The sequence below is a fragment of the Chelonoidis abingdonii genome, chromosome 6, assembly GCF_003597395.2.
Source record: "Chelonoidis abingdonii isolate Lonesome George chromosome 6, CheloAbing_2.0, whole genome shotgun sequence".
Taxonomy (NCBI): Eukaryota; Metazoa; Chordata; order Testudines; family Testudinidae; genus Chelonoidis; species Chelonoidis abingdonii.
In genome coordinates, this window is record NC_133774.1 from 105,458,029 (window position 1) to 105,485,153 (window position 27,125).

At 41.0% G+C, this 27,125-nt stretch overlaps 2 protein-coding genes across 2 annotated transcripts in view; both read right to left on the reverse strand.

The window, feature by feature from the left end:
- Positions 1–387, reverse strand: part of RASEF (RAS and EF-hand domain containing) — a 48,973-nt gene extending 48,586 nt beyond the window's left edge. Inside the window, exon 1 of the mRNA XM_032782387.1 lies at positions 56–387. Coding sequence (XP_032638278.1) covers positions 56–387 — 332 coding nt within the window. The remainder of the gene's footprint in view (positions 1–55) is intronic.
- A 5,906-nt stretch (positions 388–6,293) lies between these two features.
- The window catches only part of LOC116825953 (uncharacterized), a 90,367-nt gene continuing 69,535 nt past the window's right edge, over positions 6,294–27,125 (reverse strand). Inside the window, exons 13-15 of the mRNA XM_032782388.2 lie at positions 25,521–25,637; positions 15,754–15,864; positions 6,294–8,572 (exon numbers count right to left, since the gene is read on the reverse strand). Coding sequence (XP_032638279.1) covers positions 8,458–8,572; positions 15,754–15,864; positions 25,521–25,637 — 343 coding nt within the window. The 3' untranslated portion in view covers positions 6,294–8,457. The remainder of the gene's footprint in view (positions 8,573–15,753; positions 15,865–25,520; positions 25,638–27,125) is intronic.

Sequence of the window (27,125 nt, forward strand, 5' to 3'; positions counted from 1 at the left end):
CGCTGGGCCAGGGGTGGCTTAGCTGCTGCCACCCATCCACCCGTTCCGCTCTCACCTGGGGATGTATTTGGCCTCGCTCCCGAGCCGCAGCTCGAAATCCCGCCAGGGCTGGTTCGGCTCCCCCGCGCCCCACGCCTCCTCCTCATCCTGCCCCGGCGGCTGCTGGCTGGCCCCGCGGAAGCCGCGGGCGAACTCCTGGAAGGTGATGGCCCCGTCGCGGTCCGTGTCGAGGCGCCGGAAAATCGCCTCGGCCTCGGCCGGCCGCACCCGCAGCTCGGCGCACAGCGAGCTGAACTCCGCCCGCTCGATGCGCCCCGAGCCCGTCACGTCGCAGGCCACGAAGAGGGAGCGGAGCCGGGCCAGCTCGTCCCCCTCCTCGAGCTCCATCGCCAGCGGCCCGCGAAGCGCCCTCCTGCTGCCGGCCACTCCGGGCCGGGGTGCCGGCTCTGCTCCTGTCCGGCGCGGAGCTCAGCGACCCGACTGGCCGCGCAACTTTCCCTGCCAGCGGAGCCGACCCCGGCCCGCCCCGAGACTCGCCGCGCGGCGCCGCCCCAGCGGCTCACTGGGTGGAGTAGCCGGCGCACCTCCCGAGCGAGGCGGGCGGAGCCCAGGAACGCGCTAACATGTAAGGTGTAGCGCTTGGCCTGCCTGCGGGCATAGCTAGCAGCAGCGCTCCCCAACAGACCTGCCAGGTTCACCTTAGACAAACGATGCGGTTACCTGCGTAATTGCGGTGCTCCCTTCTCTTTGCTGGAGGAAATCCCCGCGGGAAGTAATGCAAATAGTGAGGTAAATTTACTCAGTAAGGAAGCTGTCTAGGAAGCTTTTAGGAGTGGAGGCTTTTTGCATCTGTTTACATTGTAGTTGCTTTGGAGAAAACATTGAACGGTCTGTTAGAAATGTTTCCTTGCTAAGTGTTCAGCCCGCAGGAACTGCCTACACACCTTATTTTATGTCTAGTGGTTCAATTGAACCTGGAATTGTCTTTAGGCTGTTAGTAAAATGACACCGTTTAGAAATTGGTTACTCATTCTCTGATTAGTACCCCTACCACACTCCTCTTCTCTGCTGCAGCAAAAACTTTACAGGTAACTGAAATTTCCCCATCAGTGTTTAAGACTCGGTATTTGAAGAAGGAAAAAGGGCATTAACGACCTGGTCCAAAGCCCACTGAAGTCAATGGGAGTCTGCTTCTTATTAAAAGTGCTTCCTGTATTAATAAATAGTTCCCTTTAGAATATGTTAATTAAGAATGTCCTAGTCCATTGTATTGTGATCCAGATACAATGGCAAATGATAGGAATGTAAGAGGATCCTATTAAAATGTCAAATCAACAGAAAATGACATCAGTGAAAGTTTATGGGGACCTGGTGTAATATAAAATATTGTTGTGCCACAGCCTGACTTCTGAAGAGACTAACAGATCTAGGAACCAAATGTTTTTTTTTCAATCGTCTTGTTTAACATAGACTAGAAACGGCCAATCTCACTGAGGTGTAAACTCCATTAACTTCACAAAGGCTAAGGCCCAGTCTTACACTTAAAACATGGATCAACATAATGCACAGTGATGTGAAAAATCCTAACCCCTGCTGTAGATGCAGTTAGGCCAACAGCTGAATGCTTCTGGCCAACCTAGCTGCCATCCCTTGGGGAGGTGGTGTTGCTACAGTTCTGAACTAAAATGTTCACTCTGCAGCACAGGAAGTGCTATGTTCTTAGAATTATCTGTAACTATGGGGTCTGTCAGAATTTGTGCTCTTCCATAAATCTCATTTAGGAAGCCACTCTAGAGTGATCCAAAACACTATTAGAGGTTGACTGATTTATTGTAGTATTATACTCTATAAAGGATTCACAGTACCAACTTCAGTCTCTCCAGAACAGCTGACATGTCCTCAGAAGTAGGTTGGAGGAACAAGTTGTGTGTGGTTTTTTTCCTCTGTGTCTACACAGGGTCAAGCTAGCATAGCTATGCTGCTGTAGGCCATGTAGTATAGATATGGTCTAAGATTCAACCCTTTGTACTCTAGCAAAATCTTCCTAACTAGAACAAAAGAAATCCTGCTTCCTCCATGCTCTTATATGAAAGGAGGCCCACTAAGTATTGACCTGATGAATAAGCAGACCATATAAAGAAAGAGCACTCATACTGACTAACAGAGGAGAGCTTTAAGGCAGACGGCAGTTGTTCCCTAACCAAAATGAAACACGTTTATCTTGTTTATGCGTGCCAGCCCTTTGACAACAGGAGTTTCTAGTCTTGGGCTTTTGATATTGACAACCTGTTAAGCTGAAATACTTTTATTTGTGAGTTCAGTTTGCCTCACCAGACAGTGATATCTCAAAATCATAATCAACATGTACACCCTTGTCGTAGGGATGGAATAATTGTCACAGACTGCAAAAGTCCACATTCCTGACCAGCCTTTGTAATGGACAGGCAGTTCAGCTGTAGGCAAGTCTACAGCTTGTGACATGAACGGGTAAATGGTCACTTTGGCCTTTGGGTTGATGAGTTTGGGATCCATGAAGGATTGGTGGATAGCTGACACTTGTGCCCCCGTGTCTCTCCACACGGTAACCTTCTTTCCGCCCAGTCTCAAAATTTCCCTTCGCTCAAGGATTTGAGAGGTATCCGCGGCATGGGAATCTTTGGTGTGATGGTGTGTATGATTGACCCGGATGGTGTCTTGGGCAGTTGGCTTATATGTACCAGTTCATTAACTTATAGCGTCTTCCAGCGACGGGTCACTGGGTCGAGGTGAGTTATGGAGACTGGTGAGGTGGAGGAAGGTGCTGTGGCTTTCTTGGGTTGTAGGTGGGTTTGGGTGCCTCTTTTGTAGGGTTATTTGTCGGTGTGCCCCCTGGGGTTTTTCATTCCCTTTACAGTAGCTTTTTTGCTTTCTGCCACTTCATCCTGGCTCATCTCCCCGCCTCGGGTGAATTTTTTGGTTTTCATCTTGTATGTACCGTGTTATGTTCCTCAGGAACACATCTAGAACTGCTCATTTGGATGAAGAGGTGCAGTTCGTCAATGATTAACACTGTTCCTGATATCCAGGGCCTTATAATTCTTCCACGTAGTAGGCGTGTTGGGGAATGACCCATTGGTTCCACTTCTTCGGTTCTGAAATGCCGACGTGCATGATCCGGGGTATCCCATTTGTATCTGGCTTGGTTTGAAACAGTTTATAATTGTTCATTTGTCCTTTGGCATTTCAGCTGCACTCTGCTAAGGGCCCTGAGTGTGACCTCAGCTCTACCTATGTACTGGTCTCTCAGCGATGTGTACCATGAGCAGGCTCTTTCAAATTTTCTAAGAAGGCCTCAGTGTCATACCTGCCTTGTAGTTGGGAATTTCTTGTGCGGTGACACAACTGCGACGAGGGTGATTAGAGTTGGCTGGTTCTGATGCTTAGCCGTTCTAACTTCTAGTTTGCTTTTCGTTTTTCCCTCTCTTCCTTTCTTTTGTTGTTTTTCCAATTTTCTGTCGTGGCTGCCTCTTCTCTTGTTTTCTTCTGTAGGCCACCTCTTTTCTTTGTTTTATTTTGTGGCACCTCTTCTTCTTGTAGTTTCTTTGTGAGCTGCATTTTTGCTTTTGTTCTCTTTTATGGGCTGCTCTTCTTTGCAGTTCTGCCTAATTAGTTTTATCCGTCTCCTATTTCATCTTCTTTGTCTATGGCTTGTTGCAGGGCTCGTTACTGTTTCAGGCTTCTTGGAATCATGGTTCCTGCTTTCTTGTGTTGGGGGTGCCCTCTGGTGTTTATTTCTGAATGCTGGTTCTCTGTTGTTCCCTGGCACAGTGCCCAGAACAGGACCTTTGTTCTCTTCTTTGCTTCTCTTTATCATGCAATTAACTAGAAAACCAGTTTATTTACCTGTGTGTGTTGCTGGGTTTACTTGATTCCAATCGCGATTCTATTGTTTACAAAAGACTCTTAATGTCACCTTAATGGTCCTTGCTTATATGCAAGCACTAAAGCAGCAGAAAATTTTTTTTCTCTCTGGCTACTTTTAAAACCAAACCTTTCTCTCCGCTAAAAGCCCCTAGCAGAGAAAAAGAAAATAATATTTCCTACTGCTTCTGGATTCTTATCCCTACGCTTGCCACCTGTCATAGCTTCCCACTCAGTTTGAACAACTTAGCGTTCATAACCTGAGAGCTAGCATGAACCCTCTAGCTCATTACCAGCTCAGATTTGATCTCGCTGCACCATCCAAAATTCAGGGTTTTGGCTCCTCTGGTCTCCCAAACTTTCCTGGGGACCCAAGACTCAGGACCCTGAGTCTTACCGCAAAGGGACAATAACCCACTTCCCCGCTCTCTCTCCACCCAGACTTTCTCTTCTGGGCTAACTGAGAGTACTGATGCAATCTCTTTACATACAATACCAAGAAGCATGTGTCCGTCTATCCACAAAGAACAAACCTCAAATACAAGGAAATAGAAATGATTCTATCTCTCTCCCCTCCCACAATTCCTGTGCTGCAGAGCTTACCCTCCTTAGATCTAACACAAGAATTCCCTTTCTCGTTCCTTAGCCACCAGAGAGAAAAACTCAAACAAGTCTTAAAAAGAAGCTTTATATAAAAAAGAGAAAAAACACTATGAACATCCGATCTCTGCATTACGTTGAAATACACAGGGCTATTACTTAAAAGAATTATATAAACAGACTTTATTCAAAAAGAATACAATTTAAACATTTTCCAGCAAACTTACAACAATGTAATACAAAAACATATAAAAGCTATTGTTTATTGCTACCTTTGTCTACACTTTGAAACATGAAGTTAGAAGCTTGAAATAGAGAAGCCTCCCATAGCCGAGAGACAGACAAAAGACTCAGACCCAACATTCCCTCCCTGAGTTTTGAAAAAAATCCAGTTTCCTGATTGGTCCTCTGGTCAGGTGTTTGGTTCTCTTTGTTAACCCTTTACAGGTAAAAGAAACATTAACCCTTAGCTATCTATTTATGACAACCCTATCTTGTTTGCCTTTGTTGCCACATGCTGTTAACTAGATTATTCTTCTTGGTAATCTTGTATCTCAGGCTTAGTCAGATTCACTCTTTCATGGTTGCATGTCTCTGGAGGCATGGTCTACCATGGATATGCCATCACAAAGTATAGCGGGATATTGTTTTGGCCCTTTATTAGTCCTGATTTTACACCTTGTTCTTCTCAACCCTTCCATATGTTGCCTTTGCCTGTTCTCATCTTCCTTAGGGTTTTAGGCTAGGGCTTCCAACTTTTTGTTTTGTAAAGCACCCTGAACATCTAAGATGATACAAGTAATAAAGAGCAATATAAGACATTCCCGCCTTGCTCCACAATGTGTCTGATCCAAAGCCCTGTGAAGTCAATGGAAGTCTTTCTGCTGACTTCAGGAGGCTTTGGAGCAGGCCCTATAAAAGCAATATTTGTAAGAGCCATATGTCACTGTTACATTTTCTCCAAATTCTCCCTTTACTTATATGAATGCAACCCACTCTGTAGTCAGTGGTTATAACTGAGGGCAGAATATGGGCTTTTGTGCCTCTCTTTCCTCTACTGCTACAGAAGTTTTAATTTGGCCGATTAAGCTCAAGCAACAAGATGAAGTATACTGTCATTTAGCACTGTCATGGAAGAGGTATATCCTCCAAAACAGATGGGACCTATAGTATTATACAATCAACCAATTTCAACCTATCCTGCTTGGCACCCATGTTTCTAATCAGAGGGTTCAAACATGCCATTCAAACAAACTGACACAGATACAACAAAACAAAAGATGACTCATTTTATGAGCCCTAACAGTGGGTGTTGAGGACAGGATTCCCAGCAGGAAATGGCAAAACAAAGCTTTGTTCTGAAATTATGCACCTATTGTTAGAAGGATGTGCTACTTGAGTCCATCTCTAGCCTAATTTAATATTCAAAAACAAAATATCACTTCTATGGCCCTCTAAGTGTAGTTTTTACCCAGGAGACAAAAAGAAGCAGTCATATGAATTCAATAGGTAGATACCAAGGTTACAACCGGCTTAGAAATAGAGATACAACTTTCAGTGCCTTTTTGTCTCACTACAAACAGGGGTGAAAGTAACATTCAATACTTAGCAGTATGGAGGCTGGCTCTGATACCCAGAAAAGGCGGGCCTGTAGGCCACACTGGCCTGCACCACCCGGGGCTCTGGTCACTGCCTTGGTAGCAGCAGCAGCAGCCAGTCCTGGGCCCTTTAAATCACTGGCTCTCAAGGCTGCTGCTCCTATTGCCCCCTCCGCCCCCGTCAGTGGCCCCGGGGGGCACAAAAGGGGCAACAACATTAAAGCACTGCCATGGCAGCGTTTTAAGCAGGGTCCGTTGCTGTAGCAGCACTTTAACGTCAGCTGTGTACAGGCCAGTACTGGCAGACACTTTTTACCAGTACGCCGTAACAGCTCATACCAGCTTACTTTCACCCAACTACAAAATATAACTCAAACCACACTTCAAAACCAGTTTCAGCACCAGAAAATTTATGGTTGAATAAGACAGTAGCAGGGTATGAAATCATGCTATGTGAGCCTATGTGTGAATACAGAATACCTAACATAATATCACAACCTAAAATATTCTGTTTGAATAGGACCTGAAGTGTACATGACATAAAATCAGTTTCACTGGTGCTATGTTGCACACACTTTAAACTCAGTATAAAACAATATCACTCTGAAGTGTTAAATTGTGCATTTTTCCACTACATATTAAATAAGTTAATCATTCATATTATAAGGAGAAACGAGGATCCCACTAATTTTGGCTACAGTTGTGATATTATCTGTTGTCATATTACATTGCCTAACAGGAAGGGGAAAGAGGAGAAGAGACTTATTTAAACAGAGTTCCTGGGGCTAAATTCTCTTCTCAGTGGCATGCACAAGGGCATCCTAATTAAGGTTGCCAGTCCCAGTCTTCCCCCAGTTCCTAGACCCAGTCTCTTTGCCTAGCCAATTCCAGTCTCCCAGATTGCCTCCCCCACTACCCCAGCATCCAGTCCCAGTTTCCCTCTCCACCTCACTGCCAGCCTCTGTTCCAGGCTCTTTGTTCCTTGCCCCCACCACTGAACCAACTTTTGTGCTCTTTACCTTCCAATCAGGCAGCTTTCTCCTCCCACTGCCTGGCCATAGCAGCAGGGTCATTTACAGCACAGGAGAGAGAATCTCCCTGATTTCCTTTCAGCTCCTGGACCCAGCATGGCCCAGAGCAACCAGGAACTGTGATAATTATTAATTGCACAGGTAACCTTAATTCTGGCATTTCCTAATTTTTGAGTACTTAGCTTTGCAATCTTGATAATGTTCTTTTAATGTAGTTGTGTGTGTGTGTAAATATATATTCTGCCACTAAAACTTTGTTAGCTGTGACCAGTCACTATGTGTCACATTACCTGTTTGTTGTTCCCTGTTTGTTTTGTCTTTTGATAGTTTAAGCTCTTTGGGCCAGAGCTGTGCCATTTGTTTGCAAAGCAGCAAGCAGATTAAAGAGTGCAACAGGAAACAGTAACACATGCACAAAAAGTCTTGTTGTGAAACAACTAAATGTTTGTGCTCACATAACATAGCCATCACAACTCCAGAAAAACAAAGAAGTTAAAAGTTGAACAGCAGTACATACCCTGTAATCCTCCATGCACAAGCACACAGAAGAAAAATACCACAACCTTAACTCTGCCCCTCCTCACAATTCTCTTCGACATACATATCTCTTTACCACACTACCCCTTCTTGCTACTATTAATAGTGGAAGTTTAGTCTGCTGGGAGAGATGTTTGGTAAGGGAGATGATGAAAGATTGGCATCCTTAGGAATGCAGAGTTACGATGGAGGTGTGTGATTTCTAGTATACAATAGTTTTAGAGGGAGGACTTCAGCCTATGCTGTTTTCCCCATTTTGGTGGCCTTCTTCCCTTTCCCTTCTTTTTTCTAGTCACTTCAGTAGGATTTGAAGCTGCTTACACAAGTTTTGAAAGTTGTTCCCCACAGAATACCCAGTGGTGTATATCATTCAGTGTGCACAGCCACTGCAAGTTACACTCCTTTGCCAACTGCAAACATTTTTTTTTTACACCAGAGCTTACTCCTGCTGAGCACCATTGACATTACTGCTGATTTTGACCCACGTTTTTATTCTTTCTAATCAAATAGCAAAGGTAATACATTTAGTAATATTTAGCATGTGAATTGTATTTCTCATCTTAAAAATGTATCACATGCATTATCTTCACAACACCCCTGCGAAGAAGGTAAGTGACTTGGGCAAAACTAGAAACGGAGTCAGTGTCAAGCTTACAGTTCAGGAATTCATGGTTCCCAACCCCGTGTTGAGATTACAATTAAAAATATGTACAAGACTAACTGATATAGCATCACCGTTGCATATTTACAAGCCAAGGTGTCCGTAGCAGTAGGCAGAGCTCCTCATTCAACTAAATGTTAGCAGGTGGGAAACTGAGGTCATGATACACTTGCACTGTTTTATTGATTTCTTTAATGGACTCCAGATCAGTGATGTGGCAGCCATAGAGATGAAGCAACTTCAACCTGAAAGAGAGAAAGCAGACCATTAGGAACAGAATTAAACACAGATGGTAAAAGAGTACTTGGCAGCAAAAGCAGAATGAGTCCCCGACACTGCGCTAATCCCTTTTAAAGCCCCTTGACTATCTGATCAATCAGGTAGTTTGCGAGCCTCTGGAATAACCAATAAAAGTTCGTGGTCCTAACTAGGGAGGCCTGTGTAATCTTCCTCATGCCACTCTACCAAAAATATTCCAATGCTAGGAGGTGACTGGAGAAGGATATATTAAGGGGATGCTGTCAAGTAGTTTATTCCCAACATGTACATGACGTTAATGTAAAAAGTGGGTGGGAGGACAGGGTTGCAAGCCATGATATAACAGGGGTCTCAATAAATTTTTCAGAATTTTATTGTAATATATTTATTCAGTAACATTTTTATATTTTAAGCAACATTTTAAACAGAATAATTGTCCCTCTCCTGTGCGCTATTAGAAACCTAAACAAACAATTTGCAGCATATGAGAATCAGAAAAAGAAATTGATCAGTCTAGGTTTATCTTCCAAGCTATATAAAAGGCAAAAAGTAAACATCAAGGCCCCAATTTTGCCCTCAGTTACACAAGTGCATCTCCCTAGGTAACTGAGGGCAGAGGGGGACCTACAATGATAAAAGTAAATTAGATTGAATTATTTTCATTTTTAATAAGGTAAGGAGCTTTTAGTGGCAAAAAATATCAAGATTGGCTGTTTTCTAAAAGACAAGCTCTAGTTCCCACAGCAATTAATTCCAGGATGTCCTATGTTATACATGAGGTCTGACTAGATGATCACAGCAATCCCATCCGGCTTTATAATCTATGAATATGAAAAAAGCAAATGTTTTGTGTATTAACATACAATAGTGGGTACCATATATATATCACAGTGCTCCTTTAACCAAAGAAAAGAGTAAAATTTTCAGAAGTGCCTAAGTAACCAAGCGGCTTAAATCTGACTTATTTTCAATAGCGTTTAGGATCCTCAGACACTCAGTGCCTTTGAAAATTTTACCCCAGATAACTGACCAGTTAAATAACCCTCCAAAATTTAGAGAGAATTAATAAAAAAAGAACAGGAAAGTACTGAGTGTTATTTTATTAAATGCTTTTTAGATATAAAGGATACAAAAATGATATTCACTTTTCTGCATTTACAATGGTGTGAGAGAAGAATTTGTCCCAGAATGACAAAAAGATTCTCAATTAAAAAAAATACCCTGTGAAGGGGATTGGAAATTCTGAGCTTCCACATGGGGCATTTCCTTTGAATTCTTCCATCAGTAACAAATGTGTGCCCTTACCCCATTGAAGAACATAAGAACGGCTATACTGGGTCAGATAAATGGTCCATCTAGCTCAGCATCCTGTCTTCTGACAGTGGCCAATGCCAGATGCTTCAGAAGGAATGAGCAGAAGAGGTACTCATCAAATGATCCATCCCGTCACCCGTCCCAGCTTCTGCAAAACAGAGGCTAGGGACACTTAAGAGAATGGTTTTGCATCCCTGCCTATCCTGGCTAATAGCTATTGATGGACCTATCCTCCATGAACTTATCTAGTTCTTTTTTAACCCTGTTAATAGTCTTGGCCTTCACAACATACTCTGGCAAAGAGTTCCACAGGTTGATTGTGCGTTGTGTGAAGAAATACTTCCTTTTTGTTTGTTTTAAATCTTCTGCCTATTAATTTCTTTTGGTGACCCCTAGTTCTTGTATCATGAGTAGTAAATAACACTTCCTTATTTACTTTCTCCACACCAGTCATGATTTTATAGACCTCTATCATATCCCGCCTTAGTCGTCTCTTTTCCAAGCTGAAAAGTCCCAGTCTTATAGATATCTCCTTAAATGGAAGCTGTTCTATGCCCTTAATCATTTTTGTTGCCCTTTTCTGAACCTTTTCCAATCCCAGTATTCAAGATCTGGGTGTACCATGGACTTATATTGGCAATATGATATTTTCTGTCTTATTATCATTTCCTTTCCTAATGATTCCCAGCATTGTTAGCTTTTTTGACTGCTGCTGCATATTGACTAGATATTTTCAGAGAACTATCCACAATGACTGCAAGATCTCTTTCTTGAGTTGTAACAGCTAATTTAAACCCCCGTCATTTTATATGTATAGTTGAGATCATGTTTTCTAATGTACATTACTTTGTATTTATCAACATTTAATTTAATGTGCCTTTTTGTTAACCAGTCACCCAGTTTAGTGAGATCCCTTTGTAACTCTTCGCAGTCTGCTTTGGACTTAACTATCTTGAGTAGTTTTGTATCGTGCAAATTTTGCCACCTCACTCTTGACCTCTTTTTCCAGATCATTTATGAATACGTTGAACAGCACTGGTCCCAGTGGGCAACACCACTATTTATATCTCTCTATTCTGAAAACTGAACATTTATTCCTATCCCATTTCCTATCTTTTAACCAGTTACAGATCCATGGGAGGACCTTCCCTCTTATCCCATAACAGTTCACTTTGCTTAAGAGCCTTCAGTGAGGGATCTTGTCAAAGCCTTTCTGAAAATCTAAGTACGCTATATCCACTGGATTACCCTTGTCCACATGCTTGTTGACTCCCTCAAGGAATTCTAGTAGATTGGTAAAGCATGATTTCCCTTTACAAAAATCATTGACTCTTCCCCAACAAGTCGTGTTCATCTATATGTCTGATAATTCTGTTCTTTAGTTTAAACCAATTTGCCCAGTACTGAAGTCAGGCTTACTGGCTTGTAATTACCGGGATCACCTCTGAAGCTTTTTTAAAAATTGGCATCACCTTAGCTACCCACCAGTCATTATCTAGTACAGTAGCTGATTTAAATGATAGGTTACATACCACACTTAGTAGTTCTGCAATTTCACATTTGAATTCCTTCAGAACTCTTGGGTGAATATCATCTAGTCCTGGTGACTTATTGCTGTTTAATTGATCATTTTGTTCCAAAACTTCCTATAATGACACCTCAGTCTTGGACAGTTCCTCAGATTTGCAAGGGAAAATAACTTAAGTTTGTCCTGTAGTGCACTTCCTTCTCTGTTCCCAGCAAACACTTCTTCCTTATGATTTCAAAACCACACTGAAACGAAAACCAGCTGTATTGTGTTGTACAGTAACTCCTCACTTAAAGTCGTCCCGGTTAACATTGTTTCATTGTTACATTGCTGATCAATTAGAGAACATGCTCGTTTATAAGGGAGCATTGCACAACTTTAATGTATAATATAATTATAATGTTATTATGTTGTTGGCAGCCACCGGCTTTGTCCACTGCTTGCAGAAAGAGCAGCCTGTTGCAGCTAGTTCGTGGAGGCTTGGAACCAGGGTGGACCAGCAACCTCCCTATCAGCTCCCCGCTCCCTTAAATTCCCTGTGCAGCAGCCGCCCAGCAGGCTAACAATTGCCAGCAGTTCAGGTGTCCCTCCCCCAACTGCCATGTGCTGCTCCTGCCCTCTGACTTGGAGCTGTTCCAGGAGCCTCCTGCTTGCTGTGCGGGGTGGGGGTGGAGGGCAGGAGAGGGAGGCTAATATCAGGGTGTTCCCCTCCGCACTGCTCCAGCCACCTCCTTACCCCATCTCCACAGAGCAGGGGAGAAGGGGGAGACATGACAGGGCTCAGGATGAAGAGAGCATGCTAGCTGCAGTTGCTATCTCAACATGCTTAAAAAGGCTATGTACTTAGAGTGTGGTCAGCATACTTAAAGCGGAAATGCGCATCTCTCTCTCACACACACACGCACACAGGTGTGTATCTCTGTCTGCCATACTGTCTCCCCTCCCTCCATTTGTGCTGCCTTATAGAGTGTGAGTCTACATTAACAATGTGTTAATCCTTGAGGGCTCAGCCAAGTGCTTGTTCGTTGTTTAGCAGTATGGCATTCCCTGGGAAATATCCCACTCTCTTCCACCCTCTGACTTCACCATCTCAGTCAAGCTTCACAATCACTGCTGTACAATATGAAATTGTTTGTTTAAAATGTGTGTGTGTGTGTATATACACACATACTATACATATATACATATATATACACACACACACACACACACACACACACACACACACAAATAGTCTTTTGTCTGGTGAAAAAAATTTCCCTGGAACCTTACACCCCCCCCCCCCCATTTACATTAACTCTTTTGTCAAAATTGGATTTGCTTAACATCATTTCGCTTAAAGTCGCATTTTTCAGGAAAATAACTACAACGGTTAAGTGAGGAGTGACTATTGAACTAACATACCTATGTAATCAGAATGATTAAGAGCTGCATTTGAAACTGCTTCTGTAGACAGAATTTGAAACTCATTGTACCATAACATAAGAGCAGAATAAGGATCTAGGTAAAATTCTTGCTGAGATTTTTACACTGAACATATTCTATACTGAAAATGGACAGTTCCTTCTCAACAGGGCCATACTTTTGTTCTATATTAAAATGCACCTTAACAATTTCTACTGTGGCCATATGGCTGGTTACATCTAAATGCTGCAAAATGGAGAATACAAGCAGCTTGAGTACTCTAGGCCTAAACAACCCTTTAGCACGTTCAATTCAGGACAGAAAAAGTCCCCTTCAAAACACCAAATAATTATTTGCTTGCATTTACAAGGAAACAATATTGGTACAACGTTATGGGCAGAAAAGAAAAAGAACAGGAATGCGATTATGGTATCTCTCAAGAATCTCCTCAATGAGGAAGTGTTAAAGGAGGTTCATCTGTTCTTTTATACCAAAGAAGATTAAAGGTTACATAACTCAGAACAGCAAATCAGATAAGATTTACAAAGCTGTAAAACTACACTAATTCTTCTGGAATGTAATATAGAACCTCATACTCATGGCTCTTAAATTAAGGAGTGAGATGTTCATAGAGTTCTTTAACAAGTGAGCTGGAAAATCTTTCTTCAGTATTTCTAACCATTTTAAGAGACCCTCCTCCTTTCCCATCAAGGCCCATAAAAGACTTTTATATGTTTATACTATAAACATTTTATAAATGGTAGAATAAAGAATGTACGTCAATGATAAAAGGATTGGATTAAAAAAAAAATAAAAATTTGAACTCTGTTGAGGGTGCCATTTCTTTTTAACAGACACGTTTTATATCAAAATGCCGTGGATTTCTTACTACTAGGCTCTTCCTGTACTCCCCTCCAATATTAACTATGAAATGAAGCTGGTGTTCTTGTGACCCCCTTTCCGTGAATGAAGTAAATACTCCTTCTAAAGTTTTTCCATTAATCTGGCAGATCTCTGTTGAGCATAATGTTCTAGAACTGGAGAACACTTAAAAAACAACTATTTTCAACACATATTTGTTCAAATATTTACATATATTTGCTTAGACTTTGCACACATACTGTTACCACAAATATTCTAGCAAAGAAGTTACTGATAAGGATGTTTGTTTAAACAATGAATTTTGAGTACTGGAGAATATACGCAGAAAGCAAATTTAGACTCTGTACACATGAGTAGTTAGAATGGAAATATAATCCTATTCTACAAAAACAACGGAGTTTCAAGACTCAGATATAACAGTTGTCCATTGACTTGGTTGCTATACAGTTAGAATTTTAACACAGACAGGAGCAGAGCCTAACTCAGTGTTTTAACAGGGTGCGAAACTGGGCTAAGGCTTTTGGATATATCCATATTGTAACCTCTGTATTGTAACTACATGACATTTAACAAGTTATAGCAAGCTCTGGTTGTCCAGTTATTTTTGTAATATAGACTGGCCATCGTAATTACTCATCCAGTCACAGAACTGAAACAGAACAGGTGACCTTATATGTCTAATCAAACCTAAGATAGCTCAAATTTCAAAAACTCACAACGGTCTCATTTATATACACATTACAAACCAATTATTATTTGCAATGACGACTTAGCAAATAATTCTGAATAATAATAGATGTATGAAAGTTCTTTGCAGACAAACAAAAAACAAGAGCAGCTACATTTGTTAAATAAATAATACACTGTGAACCAATCACAGAGCTGAGTTTGGTTTTTGTTTTTAATATAAACCTTTTCTTTTAAACTTTGGCTACAGTAAGAAAAGCGACTGTAAATATGACTTCATGGAGACACATTTATTCTGTTCTCTATGGCTTCCACAGCAACACAACTGAGTTTTCAAGCCCAGGTTTTGTAACTGCCAGCTCTACAAACTCACCACGGCATCTGAAAATCAACTTGTCCCTTCTCCTACCTCTTACATCAAAGTGCCATCCACCCACATCAACAGGTGGGGGATATTGATGGGGCAGGTGCTGAAAGGGGGACAGTCCTAATAGCAAGGCAGGACTATTGCCAAGAGACAATAGGTAACTATCCCTGGGACTCTCTGGGACCCACTGGCCAGCTGGGAGAGAGGTGTGCTGATTGGCCAGCATTCCTCAGCTCCCAGGATTTGCCACAGTTCAGGGGCCATGTGGAGCCTTAAATCCCTGCAGGCACAAGTGCCTACCTGTGTATATTTCACTGCAGGATCAGGATTATATTTTTATCATGGTTAGTAACTCAAGAAAGGTACAGATTTTTAATCCAGAAGTACTTACAACTACAGCCCCACTTTAAAGATATACTAAAATTCTAAAGTGACTCGGTTTCCCCTCTCCAGGTGTGATATTTCCATTATACGCTATAAACACAACATCAGAGCTTGCTTGCTTGCTTGCTTTAACCAGTGAGCTAAAGATTGTTATCACTTCATTCTGTATTTCCATGGTTAGTTCTATCAGCTCAGATCTACAGTCAGAAAGCTGGGTCACTTGCACCTATTCTGAGTGTTTTCAGATGTAACAATATCGATTTAAAAAAATACAATACAGGCTTATGTTCTGCAGATCACATTTCTCTTTTCAGTGTTAAAAACACTAAGTGGAAGTAGACACCTGAAGTACTGTATGAAAAGTCACTGAGAGTTGCATCAGCTTCTGCAGTTTTTAAAAGCTATTTAAAATGAATGTAAAACATCCGAATACAGATACCTTAACAGCACCTGTTATGAATGGAAAACATATATAAAGAATGTACTGTTGGCTGTAGGACTCATCAGGATCAAAGTCTGTGTCCGATAGAATAGCTTAGTATATCAGCTGAGCACTGACAGGATAGCTGAGTTTTCTATCGGTGTAAAGCCAAAGCTCTTACCTTTTACAGTTTTTGCAGAGTTTTTTAACTGCCTCCAGAGTGATATCCTTGCAGAAACTGAGCTTCACACATTCCAAACTGATATGGCAGAAGCTGGCCAACAAGCAGACCCTTAAGCCCAAGAATAAAAAAAGAGATTAATGCCAAGTTCTGCACAGGCTTTTGAAAAACACCTCTTTTTGCTCTCCACACAGAGACCTATAAATACATTATCTCAGAAAAATGTGGGTGATTGTGGTTCACTGCTAGAAAAAAATATAAGTATATATTGTATATAGAAATATAAAAACATACATTCAGATTTATATTTTATTTTCCCTGGTTTAGACAAATGAAGAAGAAAAAGGAAAAAAATCCATACCTATAAAGCTGGTGGAGCTTAAACGCTCTATCAGGGAAGTTGACAGAGTTCTAACTTCCTTAAAGCCAAACTTCTGATTACAGCTATCACTATTAGCAAAGGATACTATTCCATACTCCTACAAACTTAGTTGTACATCTTTTTTTCTTAAATAAAAGCATAGAGAGACTTCTGAGAGTATCAGCCAACATGAACATTTCAAGTTGTAAAGTAAAAGCAGCAGAGAATCCTGTGGCACCTTGTAGACTAACAGACGTTTTGGATCATGAGCTTTCATGGGTGAATACCCACTTCGTCAGATGAATGTAGTGGAAATTTCCAGGGGCAAATATTAGGCTAGCACAGCAAGCTTAGAGATAACGAGTTAGTTCAATCAGGAGGATGAGGCCTGTCTAGCAGTGAGGTGTGAAAACCAAGGGAGAGAAACTGGTTCTGTAGTTGGCAAGCCATTCACAGTCTTTGTTCAACCTGAGCTGATGGTGTCAAATTTCAGATGAATTGAAGCTCAGCAGTTTCTCTGAAGTCTGGTCCTGAAGTTTTTTTGCTGCAGGATGGCTACCTTAAGGTCTCTATAGTGTGGCCAGGAGGTTGAAGTGCTCTCTACAGGTTTTGTATATTGCCATTCCTAATTCTGATTTGTGTCCATATCCTTTCTCGTAGAGACTGTCCAGTTTGGCCAATTAAAGAGCAGGCCATGCTGAGATATGGCGTATATTAATTGGTGGACGTGCAGGTGAATGAACCGGTGAGGGTGCTGATCTGGTTGTCTGTGATGGTGTCGCCGTGTAGATATGGGCAGAGTTGCAATCGGGGTTTGTTGCATGGATTGGTTCCTGAGCTATAGCTACTATGGTGCGGTGTGCAGCTGCTGGTGAGAATACGTTTCAGGTTGGCAGGTTGTTTGTGAGCAAGGATTGGCCTGCCACCAACGGCTTGAAAGTGTGGATCATTGTCCAGGATGGTTGTAATCCTCTGATGATGCGTTGGAGGGTTTTAGCTGGGGGCTGTATTGATGGCCAGTGGAGTCTGTTGGTTCTTTTGGGTTTTCTTGCACAGAGGAGGCTTCTCGGTCACGCTGGCTCTGTTGATCTGTTTCCTCGTATTTCCTACGTAGTTTTGAGAATGCTTGGGAGGATTTTGTAGGTTTGGTCTCTGTCTGAGGGGTAGAGCAGATGCGTTGTACCATCAGTGCTTGGCTGTGACAATGGATCGTGTGATGGCCGGATGGAAGCTGGAGCATGAAGGTAGCATAGCGTCGGTAGGTTTTCATATAAGGGTGGTTAATGTGACCATCGCTTATTTGCACCGGGTGTCTAGAAGTGGACTCCCGTGTAAGATTGTCCCAGCTGAGGTTGATGGTGGTGGAAGCTGTTGAAATCTGGTGGTGGAATTTTTCCAGAGTCTCTTTCCCATGGGTCCAGATGATGAAGATGTCATCAATGTAGCGTAGCGTAGAGAAGGGGCGTGAGTGGACGAGAGCTGAGGAAGCGTTGTCCAGGTCAGCCATAAAAATATTGGCATATTGTGGGGCCATGGGCTCCATAGCAGTGGCCACTATCACCGCGACACCAAATTTTCCTGAGGAAACTACAATGCACTTGGTCACCTCCCAGAAAACACCATCCTAGCCACATGGATGAGAGCTCGCTACACAAACATCCACACACAGATGGAATACAAGCTGTTCTAAGGGAACACAGCTCATCCCGATGATGCCACAACCAAACTGCTGCCACGAGCTCTGTGCCTTTATACTCACACACAACTATTTCAAATTTGATGACAATATATATCTCCAGATCAGTGGCACTGCTATAGGCACCCGCATGGCCCCACAATATGCCAATATTTTTATGGCTGACCTGGCTGAGAGATTCACTCATTCTCTTAAAGATGCCCTGAACTCTGCTCTGCCAGGGGACCTGCAGCTGACCACTGTAACCCGAAAAGTGGGCTGCAGTGATCAAGGAAGAGGGCGTTTACTAGGTACTTGGGATACATACAGATGGAGTCATAATTGTCTCACTTTTACCTTGTGCTCCCCCAGTCAGTTTGCTCTATCTGCCTGCTGTGTCTCATCTAATATTTGGGCCCCAAACTTCCCTGCACCCACATGGTTTTCAATAGAGGATGCAGTCTTACACTGCAACATCTTCAGGGCACATACCATTTTTCATTGCATGTGTTTGTACAGAGCACAGCACATCTGCTCCCCAGGTCCTGACTGTGGCCTCTAGGTGCTAGGGCTATACAAATAATAAATCCCTTAGCAGTATCCACCATCAGATTCCAATTGCAAATTAATACTGCCCGCCATTGGATGAGCCCTTGGAGAAGGCTGGCTGCACAAACACTGTCTGCCTCCACATTGGGCTGCAGGTATACTTGCTGATACAGATGGGTGCCATTTGATCTATATATACACGCAATGGTGAAAAAGGATTGTTAAATGGCACATTCCTGGTGAAGAGCTGTTATGCATTCTAGAGGTGTATAAATATACTGATCCCTGGGTGAAGATCAAGAACTCATTCTTCCTTCAAAAACTCTCACTAAAATAGTCTGAAACCTCTCTACACACGGAAGAAGAAAAGTTTTTTGAGTGTTCTTAGCATCTCTACACTCAGCAGCATTTAGTAACTGAGACTGACCAGTGCATATGACTAATGGAAGCACAAGGTAAAATCCTAGCCCAGAAAAATCATTGGCAGTTTTGCCATTGACTTCAATGGGGCCAGGATTCCACTCCCAGAGACTAAACTTCACGTTAAGCTAATAAAATACAATAGCACATATGAAGCAGTTTATTAATAGGAATAGGATGTGTTCAGTGATTCACTAGACCAGCAGCTCCTGAAGGCATCATTACAAGTAGAGTAGCTGTAGGCTGAACCATCTATAACCAGCTAATTTCCAGATCTTGAGTAAAAGGATATTTTCCTCTTAGGAGACAAAAAATAGTCCATTATATTCCACACTAATTAATCTAAAAGCAGGCATTTCTGCTGGAGTTATGAGCACCTTGTTAATTTATGACATCAGTTTGTTCATTATTTTCCAAATATAAGCATGAGAAGATTAAAATCTTGCATACTATACATTTAAGTTTGAAAGAAATAGGTTTTTTTTAAATTGGTAAATGTTGGTAAGATTGATAAGATTTCACCTTATACTAACAAACCAATAAAAATATTTCCATCAATAATCAAAATTACTATCAAAAGACAGACAAAGTAAAAAAAAATGCTGGTTTATAATTTATTAGAGTTTGATTTAAGGATATTTACTTTGTATATTTTGACTTGTGATGTTGACAATTTGTTGTATGCAAAATCTCACTCTTCATAGGCAACTTCCTGTCATAAGAGACCACTCTAAATATCACTAAACAAAGGCAAGATCATCATCTGTCCTTTGCATTTGTGCAGAAGAGTAAAGGCACTGGTCACAACATAGGAAGAGAACAGCCTCTGCAGGCCCACTACTCACTACAGGAGTGGGCTGGCACAGATAGGGAAAATGCTGAGTGTTGACTTAGCCTCTTCATTTGTGCCCCAGCAAGTACAACTGAGCTTGTGTGGAGGATGATGCCTGGTAAAGAGACAGCACAGAATACTTCCCTCTGAAACAAGGTGGAAACCAGAGAATGAACTGGGACTTGGAAAGTCTTGGGAAGATTGTCCCTTGTCTACTGCTAGACAGTGCAGCTACATGCCCCCTCTCATTCAGTCAGGGCAGATTGTTATGTCAAAAGCTAGTCCACAGACAGTACAATTCCATGCCACCTATATTAGGAGACTACTACTATCAAGCAAGTGTGTTTTTTTGTTAATCTTGAATGGTTGCTTAAAACAGGTTTCACTGTATAATAAAATATTGGAATTGGAACAGCAACTTAAACCTATTTATAAATAAATAAGGTTTTCTTTCTTCCTCATTCAATATTAAAATAGCACAGACTAATATGATAAAACAAGCTCTGTTAGTAATTAAAGGGTTGGGAATGTTATATGTCCATATAACTGATTGATGAGGCATAACTAACTGACATGTACTCTTTGGGTCTGACCCTACTAGGCGTTAAGCTCTTCCCCTGAGTCAACGGACAGTAGAGGAGGACAACGGACAGTGGAGGGAACCCAGTGCTGTGAAGCTGCATCAAAATTATTGATATAATTTATACCACAGTAGCAAGCTACATATAAAAAGGCCGGCAACAAGGACAAAGGCACTGTAATCCTCTTGGATCACAAAAGAAAGAATACTAAAATATGAATCAATTGGACATTTCAGCTAAAATACCAGAGTCGTATATAAATGAACAGAAACAAGCTGGGCCGCCTGGAGGGGTGGGGGGCAGGCAAGTGGGGCAATATGCCCCAGGCCCTGGGCCCCACAGGGGCCCCGTGAGCCCTGACCCAGTGGCAGTGCTTTGGTGGCATTTCGGTGGCGGGGGGGCCCTTCAGTGCTGCAGAAGACACAGAGCGACTGTAGGCCCCCCCGCCGCCGAAATGTCGCCGAAGACCCGGACCACCGCCAGGTAAGTACAAGCGCCGCAGCTTCCCTGCTTTGCCCCAGGCCCCTTGAATCCTCTGGGTGGCCCTGGAAACAAACTAGATATTGCTGTAGAACTGAACTGTATTAAAGCAACATAAAAGCCAACAAAATGAAGATGTTGCTACAGATACCTAGAAAACACAATGCAAAATCTTAACGCACATTGATTTAGGACTGGAAATTGAAAATGTACTTAAAACACTCTTCAATTCTTTAGCCTATTCTCCTCTCTGTGTTTTAATTAGCAGGCTTTTCACCTCTGAAAAAATGGAGATGTGATGAAAAGAGAGCACCCACATTACACCTGCTGGCAACATTTCTGTTATCATGGAGCTTTGTAGCCTCTGACGCACAACAACTCCATCAGTGAGGCCATCTTCTTTTTAAATGTAGATAATTCTCTAATTAAAAAATAGATCTGATTTGTTACAATCATATGAAAGTCTCTGTCTATAATATAGAAAACATGGCTATAATGAGTCATGTGGCTCCTTGTTTCACTGTAAATGTATAAACAAAACCAGGATTTTTTATAATTGAATCATACAAACCTAGTATTTATGTATGTTATATATTCTCAGTTGTGAAAAAATGTAACTCCCCTCATCACACACAGACACACTTCATTTCAATTATTTTTTCTGGGTTTTCTAGTCACAGAATAACACAAAGATGTGTAATGGAAACATGGAAAGCTAGCTGGAGAAAATAGATGTAACCACAAAAAGTTAATTGGGAAAAATGTCTTGCTTAAAATGTGCTATGTAAGTAAACTGTACTGTTATGTATGACTATTGGACCAGATCCTTTTCCTATGGTAAAGCATATGGGAATGGGCTGAGGGAAGGAAAAATCCACAAGGATCCCCCCATGAAGATTCCCCCATATCATTCTATCAGGGAGGCTGGGTTCATTCCTCCTCTTCCTCCTTGTGTAATGAGACATATGACCCACACAGTTAACCCTGTGGATCACCCCATTGAGGCTCTGTGCCTTTGCTGATTCATGGCTCTAAGGTGACAAGATGTCCCAATTTTATAGGGACAGTCCTGATTTTTTGGGTCTTTTTCTTATGTAGGCTCCTATTACCCCCCACCTCCACCCCAATTTTTCACACTTGCTGTCTGGTCACCCTACATGGCTCCCAACAGCCTGGTCTCTGCCCTTGGTCTCTGGTAACCTAGTTTTGCTTTGGGAGGGGAAATTCTATCAATGGATGTTGGTCCCAATCTCCTCCCTTATTATTTATGATAGATTTGATGATTTGCACCCTCAGGTCAAGAGAATCAATATGCCATGACTTCCCACCTCATAACACAAAACTGTGGAAAATCTTACAACATGGGCTGCCTTGGCAGGCACAACTAGTTAGCCGAAAGTTAGCAGAGCCCATTAATAACAAAATTCAAAAAAGCCCTTTTGTTTTAGGCAGTACAAAGAGAGAAAGTTGAAGAGGGGAGCTGAAAGGTCCATATCCTACAACACCCAATTCTCTGGCATTTTTAAAACCCTGTACATGGCTGTACAGTAGATTTCATAAGCATTAGAAAAACTTCCCTGTGCAACTGTGTATAAGGGAATGGATCAGAGGTCCAATTCCTGACAAACCTATAGACTATGTATACAGATTTTTTAACATACTTGTTCATCCTGTTGGGGGCATCTCCTTTCTACCAGAATTAGAGGGCTTCATACTTTTTCAGTGACATTTTTTCTATGCCCCTCTTTTCTCAGGATATGTCTAGACTTCAAACTGGAGGTGTAACTTCCAATTTGAGATGACACACCTGCACTAGCTCTCATAGCCCCCACAGTCTAAGCAACAGGACGAGCTAGACATCCCAAGTATGTAGGAGATGCAAAGCACATACCTGGGGCCGTTAGCCCCTCATGCTGCCAGGGCTACACTCCATTTTTACCGCTAGCATGATCAGCCCTTGTATGGGTATGTCTCCTTGAGCTGGAATTTACACCTGCAGCTCAAAGTCTAGAGGTACCCTCAGAAATAGCTGGATTAAATCTCATGAAGAATAAAGATTAAGCCATTTGGGCTTAAAATATAGCTTGAATTTTTAACATTCTTTTTTTTAAATGGAGCTTAGAGGTGATAGGTTATTCAGTTTTTGCAGATTTCTCCATATACTGAAAACGTCTCACTGAATTTAAAACAATGTAGTTTAAAATAAAGAACAAAAGAAAGGAAAAAACCCAAATGGTGGTGGATTCAAATCAGGAAATTTCTTAGATTGTAAATTACACGAAGCAAGACAGCCACACAGCCAATGGCCAAATTCATTTCATGAAGAGCCCAAAGAGCCTAGAGTTGGAAGGTTCTGTATCCCATTGCCACTTCCCTTTGGCATCCAGGTCCTATAACCCGGGGATTTCTAAACAATGGCTCATAGACTAATCTGTGAAGAAGGGATTGGTCATATGATTCTTATTCCCTTCTTGTTTTTAGCTGGAACATTACATTAAAAGAAACTAAACATACATAATCAATTTCCTACTGCTTTCCATGTAAGCAGTTGTAGTTGCCACAAGGAAGTTGTGATTGTGAATAGGAGGGAAGAGGGTTCTGTACAGTTGGGAATGACACACATGCTATTAAAATGTGTTCTGCCTGTAACAATGTCAAAATAGATTAACATTAGCAATTTATAGTACACAGAGAAATTCTTCAGCTATTAACAGCTTAGGAAAATGAAATCGCCTACTCTAACACAATAATGAAATCCTTGACAGTCTGGGACAAATGGTTAAAAGAGTGCGAACAAGCACACTCAAGTTCCACTTGCAGTTGCACATACAGCCATGCTGAAGCAAGAACATGTTTGCGTGAGTTTTTTTTTTTTTTTGGCTCCTTTATAAAAGAAATATGTCCTCTGTCTGGAATCACATTTGTCGTCCTCCTCACACACTACTCCCTGAAACAATATTTAACTGTCCCTAAAGTGATGACATTGAAAACCAGAGAAAGGAGCAGCAAAGAATTTCAAAGCTTCACAAGAAGCTAAAATGGGAGGGTACTTGTAATGAATGGCTGCAATAATTATCAAATGTCTCATTTTGCTTTGGTGTTCAAACAACAGCAGTAAAACTGGAGTAGACTTATGTTGAAGTGCCCTCGTTCCACTGGAATATCAGTATTTCAAAAGAGGATATATGCAACACATGTAGTAACACTGGAGATATTTTTTGATTGATGTACTTCATAGGTAAGGCAGCAAAGAAGAGGTTAAATTTCAAGTTAGAAGAAATAAATACAAATCTAAGTTGGTCACAGGTTACAATTAATATCTAGTTTGTTCTAGCCATGTGTAATTAACTGTTAGGTTATGCCTAAGTCAGGGTTCTATGCGCAAGGCAACTGTATAATGTAGTACCATTTAGTTCTGTTCTGATTTTCATTCCTCAGCAGGATACTATCGCATACTCACATATAATAATCTATGTAATAATCTTGCAACCTCCAGAGGGGTCCTGATCCACAGTTTGAGAACCCCTGCACTAAGGGGTTTATTCTCCTATCAATATCCAGATAGATCCCAGCAATACAAAAAATAAATATATGGGACTTATGTCATCTGTATTTCAAGAGGCTATACTTCAGTGTGTCTGACTACCACAAGACTTTTACAGTGGTGTCACTGCATTGTGTGAAAAGTCTGCTACAGAATTCATACAAAAACCAAATCTGCCATCCCCTATGTTCACAGAGTCTCTTGCCCTTCACACCAGTCTTACAGGACAGGGTCCAGGCACAGTGTGTTCTTTCCCAGGAGCAAGTGCTCCTGCCAGCATCTAAACTTTTTCTTTTAAACAGCCTAAATCCTTAAAAAGACATCACTGCCAGCCACTCTTGCCAAAAGTAACAGTTTGCCTGAAGTGTGGCAGGTACTTCTTCTCAAGGAAACTTATTAACCCTTTCCTCTCTACCGGAGTGGCATATTTTCACCCTTTCACAGACTGCCACATACTCAATGAGGAAATCTCTCACCGAAGTCTCTGGAGATAGAAGATTCTGGAACAACATACCAACACACACAAACATACACACAAGCATGTCACCCCTCCTCCTATACATCTGACACTTATGTACAAATAGAGAAAACATATTTCTAAGAGTGATCACCAAATTTATGTGTCTAGAAAGGAATCTCCAACGTGGGTTTGTATGTGGGCAATTTGTATATACAGATCTTTATCTGCCCTATAAAAAGAATATAAAAACATATGTAAACATATACACATAAATGAATATAAAAATATTTTGATTCAGCCTAAAACCATTTGGTATATGAAGAATTTCAGCAAGATATGAAGCAGCTGAGGTTTTAATGTGGCTATCAATTTAATCAAGGCAATCACTTTAAACAATATATTTTAAAATGTTCCCTATTCATCTGTAGTACTTAATTAATACTGAGGATACTTTGCTATCAACATACGTAATGATGGGCATAAAATATTTGAATGCCTGTACATCTCTGCACAGCAAAATGCCATTACAACCTTAATGTTTGCAGCACTATGATACAGTATTTATCTCACACATGGATTTGTGGTATTCCCTGCACTCAGAGTGAAGAATATAACAAACACTGTGATAATTACAAAGTGTGATTAGCATATGTTGCTATTTTAGTGATGCCCAGTTATATATTCTTTACAGAAGGACTATACGGTAACTCATGTGTGTTTTGATGATTAATGAATGATCATACCGAATATTGCAAATCCTACAACAGAAGCACAATGAAGTTGTTACACAGAAGAAAATGACAGGAAAAAAAAAAAGAGAGAGAATACCGAGTATTAGGTGATAACTGCTGAAGTTATATCTTACCCCCTCTTGCTTGTTCCTGTAGAGCTCAGATCAAGATAATAAAGCTGGCGGCAGCTCCCTGCCAAAGCTTGAATTCCTACATCAGTCACTCTTTTACAGCCACTAACATCAAGATACCTGTAGGTTTCAGAACAGATTACTACCAAGGAATGTCTAACATTGGCACAATAGTGTAAAAAGTGGTGAACGAGTTTCATTTTCAGGGATGATTTATAGAGCTTTACCCATTTATACTATTTTTAATAAATACACAGGTAACTCCAGAAAGCATAACAAAAAAACAGCTTGATTATTCAAAAAACTGCCCTTTCTAAATTCATTAATATTTCATTCCTTTTATTCCCAGGAAGCTCAAATTAAAAAAAAAGTGTTATGACCTAAAAGGTTTTCTTTATTCCATCATGGCAGTTTTCCTCTGGATTCAAAAAAGCATCATGCACTAATGTAATCCCCTCTCCCCACTTTTTTAAATATATAAACACTTTTAGGAACCCAAATGTAATGATTTCTAGAACGGGAAATGGATTAGGTGTCACGGAGAGTTATATCTAACAAGCTATAAGCGTGGGTTGCTCCATTTGCATTCAAACTGCAAGTACCACTCGGCTATGCCTAGATGGCTCTTGAATGTCAATCTTATACCATAAGACCAAAACCTGATGGTGCATATTCATTTATGAAGTATCTCACCGAGGATGCATAATAAAACTGGAGAAGCTTTCAACTGTGTCTCAGCTGTATGGGATTTTAGGCTACTAATTGACCAATTAGGAGCTAAAACTGTGGAATAATTACCAAGGTGTGTCTTGTATTACAATATATATGCTATGTCAGAATTAATTTAATACCAAATCACCATATCAAATAGTACCGTGAAATCTTGTTGTTTGTAAAATGATTGTAGGAATATATTCTCCTTGTAGTTCAATCAACTGTCATTAACTATTTGGAGACTACAGACATTTATAGTATCTACATGTCCTATGATTTCATTTGGCCAACAGCCTGGAAGATGTTAGTGTTATAAGGGATTAATATAAAAGTAACATTTCCTTTCATATTTGATGTCCACATTTATCAGTGTTCAGCCAACCTATTGAACAGGTCATTAGCTCTGCAGAAGCAGTGCTTAGATTCTTCATCAGTGAGCAGAATAGAGATACCCAAGATAGATGGATAGAAGCCACTTCCATTGTTTCATCTCTTTTGTGGACCTGGCCTATGCCTGAGCCACTCAGAAGATTAAAGAGACAAGAGGTGAGATCCTGGCCTGACTGAAGTCAAGATTTCATTCCAGGGATGGAAGGTCTAATTCTGCAATCCACAGTAATTCATTTTCTGGTATCACATTCACTCAATCAGGCCCTAAATCAATTCTGCAAAATCCCTATCTAGGTTTGCACTTGTATTCATTTATTTAAATTCTTTTCTGATTTATTAGAACTAGGCGTGTATTCAGAGATACAATGATATAATTAAGATAAAATTCAAATTAACTGAATAACTTTCTAGCATTTCCACATTCACATACATTGCTTCTCTTATAGTAAAGTATTCCAGAATTCTACAGTATTGATTTAAATGCTGCATATCTTGTCGTAGTAC